Raw genomic sequence first — 10764 nt, forward strand, 5'->3', positions numbered from 1 at the left:
TGACATTCCACTCTGCCCGTTAAGTGGGTTTCTGTCAATCATGGGCAGTCAGGTTGAAGCCCACGAAAGGCACCTGCCAATCCCAAGTGTTCCCGTACCCATTAGGAGAAATTACCCAATCATGTAAAACCAAGTTTAAAGTTCTTTCCCCTCCCTCTGCAATGATGTATAAAAACTGCTTGCCACACTGGATCGGGGCTCTCGTCCCTGAAGCCACAGCCGGCTTTGTACGTGAGCCCAGACTCGAGCCTGAATAAAGACCCTTGTGTGTTTGCACCAGAGCTGGCTCTTTGGTGGTCTCTCGGATTTTGAATTTGGGTTTAACAAAAGTATTACAGAGGCAACATTTTATATCTGAAACATCGATGAGAAATAGTATGGGACCAACAGACCAATAGACTCAGACAAAATGTCTAAATTAAATTCTGAAGACATTTTTATTTTACCAATAATTTCAAATTGTTTCTATTTGCTAAACATTAAAGTCATGTGAATGAAAAGACACTGAGTTAAAGTTGTTACATTTTTGATAAAATATTTTATGCTCTGTTATTAAAAGACAATTCATGAGTGCTCTTTCATATATTTTGGAAGTAAAACATTATATACACATGACATGTATAAATACATAGACATGCAGACAAAGCAGATTTTATAGATTTATAAGCCTCTCCATTTTGAGTTTTAAAAGTTCCTCTTTCCCATTCTAGACTGTCCATCTTTTAAAATCACCCGTTTTATTGCCCGAGGCAACTTGAAATTTGCATTTCTAGAGGGACAATTCTTGGGTGAAACAAGATAGAGAATTTTTTTTTTTTTGAGTTGGAGTCTCACTCTATCGCCCAGGCTGGAGTGCAGTGGCACGCTCACAGCCACCCCAGGGTTGGCCTGCTGGGCTTCGGCCTCAGCCTTCCAGGTAGCCGGAACTACAGGCATGTGCTACCGTACTTGGCTAATTTTTAAAAAAAAATTTATTGTGGAGACAAGGTCTTGCCAAGTTGCCCGGCTGGTTACGAACCCGCGGGCTCAGGCAATCCTTTTGCCTTGGCCTCCCAAAGTGCTGGGATTACAGGCTGAGCCACCAATCCCGGTCAAGATAGAGAATTTAAGCACAAAATTAAGACGTCAAGCCTGACTATTATACCATCATTTGTTTAAACCAAGAAAAAAAAATGATGTAAGTAAATGTTCAGTACTTTGGCCAGGAAAAGCACTTTAAATAAAGGTATGACTTATAAACTTAAAATAACAGATAAACAACTTTACAAATGGATATTTCCTTAAAGATATGAACTTTTTAAATAAAAGGATTTAGTCAGCTACCTGTCAGAAAGTTGTATTTTGACTTTTTAAATTACTGGCTTCAGGGTGAAACCCTTTAAGGAAGGGAAGTCAAGCATGCAGCTTTCAGGGCCTAAACCACACTTTTTAAAAATCCAGACACATAAGAAAAGAACTAATAACCATTCATCATGAGTAACTGCCAGTCATCTCTAAAAGTATATTTTTTTCTAGTCATTGCATACCAAAGTCAAATTTTTAATGCAAAGCAAAGTAATTTCTGGTACCCCCTAAAGTCAAAAAGATTAAGTAACACAATGCAAAAGGCAGCAGAGCTTTAGACCTGAGAGGAATGTCTGCTTACAATTCTTGGAGTTCCTCCCAAAAGAGAGCCTCTTTGCGAGGGCATCAAGGGTGGCAAGAGGAGGGAGGTACAGACAGAAATGGGGAAACATAAAATTCAGTTGACTAAAAAAATTCCTTAAAAAATATCTAAAAAGAGAAAAAGCATAAAGAGAAAAGCATATATAAAATGTTTATATATGTATGGGTTCCAAAAAAAGGTATACACATTTTAAGAGATGTTATCTATGCATTACTTTTTGAAGTTGAATTAAATTACAGCAGTGACGTGTCGGATGACTTTCAGGCAACTGTGCGTCTGCCATTTTCTTTGACTGCCCTACCTGTCATATGGTGACACTAGCATTCATTTGATTAAGGCCATCTTTTGTGCGAAAGGCATACTTAAAATGTGTATACATTTTTTTGGCACTATATTTATATCTATATCCATATCCACATCTATATCTAATTAGCTTTTCATTAAGATGACTTTTAACTATACAGGTCTTAAAAAATTCTTTTCAAATCTCACTACGGTTTGTCACTGCTGGGACAAACAGCTGATATTTTTCTGACTTAAATTTTTTTTTTTTTTTTTTTTTACTGAAGGTATCTTCCCAAATGTCTTAACCACTGTTAAATGGCAAAAACCACAGACACATGTGGCAAACACAAATATTAAACCCGAAAGGACTCATCCCCTGGCCAGGAATAGAACATAGGTTGCCAGGCTAAAAGGGCAGAACCTTAACTAAAGGCTAGAGTAGGCAGTTTTGAGCTTACAAATAATTTTTTAAAATATTTTTTATTTGCTCTTTAATTTAATTGAGAGAATTTTTAAGGTTAGCTGTGACACTGTTATGTCTTTCTTTTAATTTAGCCTTTCTATTAATTGCTTAGTATGAGAGATCTCTAAAATATTTTTTATTTTCAATGGTGCACTTAGTTTAATAGTGACTCAATTTAAAAGCTTATTTCAAGCCCTGATGGTAATTTACCATGGTTTTTACCATGGTCCAGGTTTTTTTGTTTTTGTTTTTTACCATGTGAGCAAGAGGTGTTCCTGGAGAGGGCACAGAGAAGACAATCCTCACGACCCCCCCAAATTCACTCTCAGAAATAGACTTAAGATAGCAAAAGATGACAAAAGCCCCATAGGGATAGGACCTTTAAGACAAAACTCCCCAAAGGGTTTGACAGGTCCGGAACAGACTGGCCACCTGACATGAACTCCAAAATTCACAACCTTTGGAGAGAAAGACCAAGACTAAAGTCAAGGTCTCGAGAATGTGAACAGAAGACAACAGGGAGGCCTCATCCAGTTTTTGTTTCGGGGTCTCACAGTCAAGTTTATCTTAGCAGATGCTGGTCTAGTCAGAACCGCAAAACAGACCAAACTGCAGGTCCTGCTTGAGCAGACTCTTTAGGGCTCTAGGGCTGTGTTCCACCCTATGATATCCCTCTCTATGACAGAACAACACTGAAAGACGAAAACAAAGGAAAATGACCACAAGAAGTTACTTCTGAGAGGAAAGAGGTCAAATAATATGAATATTTACCTCTCAAAGAACCAGAAGGACACCAGAGTCACTACAACGCGTGACAAGTCACACAAATCCTTTTTCTCATTAATCAAAACCTTGTAGATGAGATACTGATTTTTACTGTCTTCTCACCAGAGTGCACAGAGATAAGTTAGGAGTCCGGATTACCCCTTTGCTGGCAGATGAAGTTCCTGGATTCCCTTCCCTGTGACTTCCAGAAGAGAAAAGCAGCTTTGTTCATCCTATTTCACTACTCCAAACTGTGGGGGGCCATGATTGTTAACCCCCTAAAGGTTCGCTGAAAAATCACTGGCATAGGCTGATTGAGTAATAGGGGAAAAAGCATACAGATTTATTTAACGTGTATACATGGCAGCCTTCAGTATCAAGAGCCAACTTCCCAATGAGTTGCAGAAACTTAAACACTATCTTGGGGTTACAGAAAGAATGGGGCTTGGATTCTGATAAAACAGGTTATGGAAGGGGGAAGAAGAGGGATTCTGCTGAAGAGCAACAAATGATTGAGGAGATAAGTTCATGGAGGAGACCGAGAATGACTTGTAACTAGTGTCCTTTGAACGGCGAATAAACAAACTTCAACTTTGTTGAGGGACACACATGAAATGGTTGGACCAGGTCTGATTACAGCCTTTCTTCTCCTTTCCTGTAACAGATAACAGGGAGAGAAAGCAGCTGAAGAAAGACCTTGAGGCAAGATGCCATATTTTGGGGGATTGACTTGTGAGCCTCAACCGTAGTAACAAGGAAAAGGTAAGGAGGCCACTTAGGTGATAAGGGGCTGGGCTGGTAAGGAAGCAAGGGGACTAGAGTGGGGAGGGAAATGTGGCGAGAATTTGTCTTTGATATGGGCATATTCTGATGAAAGGTGATAATGAGAAGGCAATGGGACAGAAAGAGGTAAGTAGAGGCACAGAGTGACAACTGTACAGTGGAGCCAGTGGCGGTTTTTTCCTTGCTCTGGTGGTCAAGTTGCCAGAGCAGTCTCGATGGTCTTTGGAAGGAAGAAAAGACAGAATGAGGCTGTGGGGAGTGGAAGTTTTTTGGGGGGTCTCTGGATGGGATCAGGCTCTACCCCTACTATCCTATAAGAACAATTGGCTTTTTGTGTTAAACTGTAAAAACAGAAGCTACCTGGTCATAATGGGCCTTAGGGCCATCTAGGCAACCAGGTGGGAATGTACCCCAGTGCAGGAGGGGCTGGAGGTGGCTGGGCATTTGAGGCCTTCTAGGAGTGGTGCTGAGGAGGGACAGAAATGATGAGTGATTGTGCTCTAGGTCCTTACAGTGGTGGGTGGGTGGTGGAGGCTGTATCTCGCGCTAATTGGTGTGCTGTAGATTGGGAATACACCACCAGCATTGCAGCGGAGGGTCCAGCAGCCAGAAGGAAGTGTGACCAGTCTGCTCTGGGAGCCCTCCTAAGTGGATCCATCCTTCTGCCAGGGCTGCTCAGCAGTACTACCTGATTACACTGATCACTTTATACCTCTTTGTGACTATTCAATTATGAAGAGAATCTCTTAGCTTAAAACCCCTCCAGGCCAACTGCCTCCCTGTGATTGCACTGCTGCCTCTTTCTTTCCCTCCCTCTCTCCTGCTCTCCCTTCCTCCCTTTCTCCCTCATTCCCTTCTCTATTTCCCTCTCTCCTCATCTCTTTTTTATTTTAAAGATGTGGAGTACAGGCCAGGCATGGTGGCTCAGTCTGTAATCCCAGCACTTTGGGAGCCTGAGGTAAGAGGATTGCCTGAGCCCGGGGGTTTGAGACCAGCCTGAGCAACTTGGTAAGACCTCGTTTCTACAATAAATCAAAAAATAAGCGGGGCTTGGTGGCACATGTCTGTAGTTCCAGCTACTTGGAAGGCTGAGGTGGAAGGATCACCTAAACCCAACAGGTCGAGGCTGCAGCGGCCATGAGCGTGCCACTGCACTACAACCTGGGTGACAAGAGTGAGACTCCAATTAAAAAATAAATAAATAAAAAAATAAAAAAGATGTGGGTACAAAGCAGGGTTAGGTATACAAATGTTCACTATGCAGGTACCCTTATCTCTTTCTTTTAAAAAATAACTTATGAAATGTAAAAATTAACTATTTCAAAGTGAACAATTCAGTGGCATTTGGTTCATTTACAATGTTGTGCAACCACCACCTTTATCTAATTCCAAAACATTTCTATCACTCCAAAGTAAAACCCTTATAGACGAATAATAAAATGCATATGTTGAGACGTAATCCCCAATGTGCTGGTATTTGGAGATGGGGCCTTTGGCAGATAACTAAGTCATGAAAATACAGCCCTTACCCTCATGGGATTAGCATCCTTATAAAAGAGGCCCCAGAGAGATACCTCCACTCTTTTTCCATGTGAGGACACAGTGAGAAGACAGCCATCTATGAACCAGAAATCAGGTCCTCACCAGACACCAACTCTGCTGGTGCCTTGAGCTTGGACGTCTCAGTCCCCAGAACAGAAAAATTTGTTATTTATAAGGGACTTCGTTTATGGTGTTTTGCTACAGTAGTTGAAAAGACTGAGATACCCATTAACTCATTAACTGAGATACTCATTCTCCCCTCTCCCCAGCCCCTGGCAATCACAAATCTGCTTTGTGTTTATGGATTTATCTATTCTGTATATTTCATATAAATGGAATCATACAATATGTGGCCTTTTGTGTTATGTTTATTTTTGAATAGCAGGTACATTCACAAGATTCATAATTGAAGAGTCACGAAGAGTTATAGAATGAAAACTTCTCTGTTCCATGGTCACTTAATTTCCCTCCTTGGAGCTAAAGAATAACCTTAGTATTTTTTTTTGTTATTGTTTAAGTTTTGCTATTCTTCCAGACACATAAGGAAATACATGCGTGCGTGTGCGCGCGCGCACACACACACACACACACACACGTCTGCTTATCTATTTTCTCCTACACTGTTTTGCACCTTTTTCTTCCAATAACATGTCATATCCAAACATAAAGAGCTTCCTCATTCTTCTGTTTTTAATGAATCCTGAGTATTCTTGTGAGTGGATACACCATAACTTATTCAAGCATTTCTCTCATTCGTGGACCTTTAGTTTGTTTCCAATCTTTTTCTGTTACAATGCTCCAACGAATCATCTTGTAATGAGCAGTTGAACAGTGTGCAAATGTACCTGTAGATAAATTAAGAGCCTGGTATTCTGGTTCAGACTTGGATGCTAAGGGAAAGATAAAGAGTGGATGCCTGTAACATTTGTACGATAGACAATATTCATGGTTTGATATTTATTGAGTGCTATTATTAGCATTTAAAAATGTCTTTATTGAAGTAGAATTCATATGCTGTACAATTAACTCTATGTGTGAAATTCAGTAGTTTTTAGTATATTCAGAGTTGTGCAAGCAACTATCATCACCACCTAATTCTAGGACACTTTTATCACCCCATTAGTCACTCATTACTGTTGCCTCCTCCTCCACGCGTAGGCACCCATTAATCTACTCTGTTTCTATGGATTTACCTATTCTGGACATTTCCTATAAATGGAATCACACAATGTCATCTTTTGAGACTTGCCACTTTCACTTAATACAATGTTGTCAAGGTTCATCCATGTTGTAGCATGTTTCAGTACTCCGTTCCTTTTTATGGGGGAATAATATTCCATTGTACGGACATATTACATTTTATTTATTAATTCATCAGTTGATGGCCATTTAGATTGTTTCCACTTTTTAGTTATTATGAATAATGCTGCTATAAACATTTGTGTACATATTTTTGTGTGGATGCATTTCATTTATCTTGGGTGGATACCTAAGAGAATTGCTAGGTTATATGTAACTCTATTTTCTAACTTCTGAGGAACTGGCAGTGTATGAGGGTTTCAGTTTCTCCACATCGTCAACAACACTTGTTATTGTCTGTCTTTGTCAGCATGGCTCTCTTAGTGTGAAGTTATATTTCCATGTGGTTTTGATTTGCATTTTCCTGACGACTATTAATGTTGAGCATCTTTTTATGTGCATCCTGGCCATTTGTGTATCTACTTTGGATAAATGTCCATAGAGATTTATTGTCCATTTTCAAGATTGCATTTTTTTATAAATGAATTGTAAGAGGTCATCCCAGATTCTAGATATGTCTCTTATTAGATAATCTGCAAATCTTTTCTGTCATTCTGTGGTACTCCCCCCCGTCATTTTTGGTGGCCTTTAAGCACAAAGCTTTCAATTCTGATGAAGTTAAATTTATTGTTTTTTTAAAAATTTTGTCACTTGTGCTGTTGGTGTCATATAGAAGCCTTTGCCTAACCCATGACCATAAAAATATAAATTTCAAAATAAAATAATTTTTTAAATGGTGTTTTTTCTAAAATATCCAAAACATCCACAAAAGTTAAAATAAAACATAATTTATAATAAACTAATATTAAAAATTAAATTTACATTATTTAATAATGTTGACAAATTTTAACCTATAAAAATGTAATGAAATCTTAAATAGCTATTTATGATTATAGTGTTCAATGTTTTTGTCATGCTTCGTGAAATGTTATGCCTAAAAATATACACATTTAAGAGAAATATGAATCATTTAATATTACATAATGTCCCTCAGCTTCCATGTGAATTACTGCAGATACTGCACAACTTTGTGAATATTCTGGTTAGAGCATGAAGAGAAACAAGAAGGGATGGTTGGCACCAGTGGGAAATGGAATAGATTGCATCCAGGGTATCTGAGAGAAGAGATTTGACAAGTTGGTTTCTCTTGTCTATCACCTAAGCACTTCCATGCTCATAACCAACTTGCATTTTGAAGCAGTGTCTATCTACCCTGGCACAGTCCTTGACCTTCAAAGCACTGGGATGTAGCTGCCTTTTGTTTCAAGGACTTAGGGCAGAAGTTGTGAAGAAGCATTTCCCTGGGGTTTGTTATTCATGTCAGGGGGTGTTTCAGATGACAGCTTGCAGTGTTCCAGCGCTGAGTGTGAGATTCCAAGTAGCAGAGGTGCCTGCCCATGTGTTCTCTGATACATTTGTGTGTGTGTCTGTGATGTGCAGACTCTCCTAAAGCATGGATCCAGAACAAAGGCTCCTCCTGTCCTGCCTAGGGCAATCCTGCTCTCAGGGCATAGGGTGAGATACAAACATGACCTTTCTAATAAAAATCTCATTCACTCTGATGAATGCAGCGAGTGGAGATGGAGGGCAAACAAATTTTCTTACTTTGCTTGCGTACCACAGTCATTTTAAGTGTTCTGTCTGCTAGCCTGGCTGTTTAATTCACACAACTGCAAAAGACAGTCACAAAGTTTCTCATTCATTCATTCATTCTATATGCATTTACTGAGCGTCCTGTTTTTGGATGGCTAAGAACTGAACGACACTGTTACGATTTCACAATCTAGAGGAGGAGACAGGCATGCACATGAATTATGATCATATTGTGAAGTGAGAACTTAAAAGTGTGTGTTTAAAGTAATACCAGAACATAAAGGAAAGAGAACTACTCTTGTCAGTATAGGTGTAACTGGGAAAGGCTTCAGAGATGGTGGAGTAATAACAGCTTCCGCTAAATGCCAACTGAAGACCTGCTATGTGTTACAGGATCTCTTCATATACTGTCACGTTTACTTCCCACAATAACTTTCAGAAGTAGTTATTTATGTCCATTTACGATAAGAAATTTAAGGGCAAGAAAGATTAAGTAACTTGATCAATGCCACACAGCTAGAGTTGCAAATTCCAGGTCTTTCGAATTCCACAGTGGATGAACTTTGCACTGTTCTGTGTTAACCTGAAATAATTGAAAGAATCAGAATTCAGCTTTAAAGAGTTTATTCAACCAAAAAGCTGGGAATAGTCACTTGGGAGACAGACTCCAGGGAAATGGAGTTAGTGTTCCAAAGTTAAAAGTTAAGTTCTTGCTTATATAGACAAAAAACCAAATTTAACAGGATTACAACATTTTTTTATATAAGGCTGGTTTATGAGTTACAACAATTTAATTAGTTACAGTGCTTCTTTTTCTGTTGTTTGTTTTCATGTCCTTTCCAATTTAAAAGAGTATATTTGACATTCCATTTTAAGACAATGTAATTGCTATGAAGTCTTTGTATGAGAAAGGTAAGAGGGAGGTCAATCTGTAATGAAGGTCAACAGTGAGGAGAGAAGGCGTCTTCCTGGGTGCAAATCAGTGATTTACAACATATTACAAAAACAACGCAGGTGAGGAAGAAGATTAATCTATAACCAGAGAAACAAAGGTTATGGCCGCTTAGGTACCTGCTGCCTAGGTTACAGCTGCCTGTTACAAGACTCAGGCCCTATATAATCACATTCCTGTAAGGTTCAAAATAATTTAGAGTTCTAACCGTTTAGATTTGGAATTACTTGTTTTCACACTTGATGTTTGAAAAGTCTTAAAAGATGTGTAGGAACTGACCTAGGTGGAACAAGGGGCGTAAGAAGCATTTGGGCAAAAGCAGCTGCATGTTATTCAAGGTCTATGGTGTAAACCTATGGTCTATGGTTTATGGTATAAAGCAAAGCATGTGAGTATCCATAAAGATGAAAATAAGGGGTGCAATTACAATAACCTTTGACTGATTCTAGGGTTCTGTGCAAATCACTCTGCCTAATACTAACTTCTCACAGGCCCAACTTCTTAGTAATATTTAAATTCTCTCCAGACACACAGCATTCCTATTCTTTTGTAAGTGTACATGTGTGTGTCTCGGGTGAGATGCTGTAATTGATCTTCTAGTGGGTGCTCCTGATAACCTGTCTGTGGATTTATTTCTGTGAGCCAATTTAATCTTGAAGTAGGTTTTCCAGACATTCCCCAGCAACTGGTTTGCATTGTGAGTCCATATCCTTCCTGTTTTTTAGTCCTGTGTTTGCAAGGCTTCTCCAATTCGGAATCATCAGAGGTGAAGTCTGGTTTGAGGTCAGCAAAACTAACAAACACAAAACACTCCTTCAGCCAAGTTCTTACCTGTTCCACAAGATTTTTGCCCAAATCATACCTCTCAATGCATTTCTAGCTGGAATTGCAGTAGCGTTGACTTTTAAAAAAAGCTTCCACAAAGCTTTCCCACAGTGTGTACAGACTGAATTTAATCCGGCTAGATTTGAGTGATTAAAATATTTTCCAGCATAAGCAGGATCAGAATGTGGATCATCCCCAGCCTTTGTTAATGTCTGCACAGGGCTTCACCGTCTTCGCGTCTTCGTAGTCTTGCACGTGGCAGCTGTCCGGCGATCGTTGACCGAAACTTGGAGCGCAGGCAGGGAGGCCGGTTCCCGTTTGGCGCACAGTGCGGGAAGCTGAAGTGGACTGGCATCACCGGGTCGGCCTTAAGCCCAGCTCTTGAAACACGCCCAGAAAGCGGCGGGCCCGCGGGCTGGAGCGCTGGCGGGGGAGGGGGCGGGATCGGAGGGGGCCGGACTGGAACGGGTGGGGAGCGGGCCAGGTCCGGGCGGGCAGGAGCCCCGGCCGGGCGCGCCGAGATCGGCGCCCCGGAGGGCGCGGACGGAAGGGGCTGGGGAGAAGCGCGGGGGCGGGCTCAGGTGGGCGGGA

At 40.3% G+C, this 10764-nt stretch overlaps 1 protein-coding gene across 1 annotated transcript in view; it reads left to right on the forward strand.

The window, feature by feature from the left end:
- Positions 1 to 4062: 4062 nt before the first annotated feature.
- SFT2D2 (SFT2 domain containing 2) overlaps positions 4063 to 10764 on the forward strand; it is a 23296-nt gene continuing 16594 nt past the window's right edge. The window contains exons 1-2 of the mRNA XM_008067600.2: positions 4063 to 4088; positions 10394 to 10754. Of these exons, the coding sequence (XP_008065791.2) occupies positions 4063 to 4088; positions 10394 to 10754 (387 nt within the window). The remainder of the gene's footprint in view (positions 4089 to 10393; positions 10755 to 10764) is intronic.

Source organism: Carlito syrichta, unplaced genomic scaffold (assembly GCF_000164805.1).
Source record: "Carlito syrichta isolate Samal-C Ts95f unplaced genomic scaffold, Tarsius_syrichta-2.0.1 Scaffold309719, whole genome shotgun sequence".
Lineage (NCBI taxonomy): Eukaryota > Metazoa > Chordata > Mammalia > Primates > Tarsiidae > Carlito > Carlito syrichta.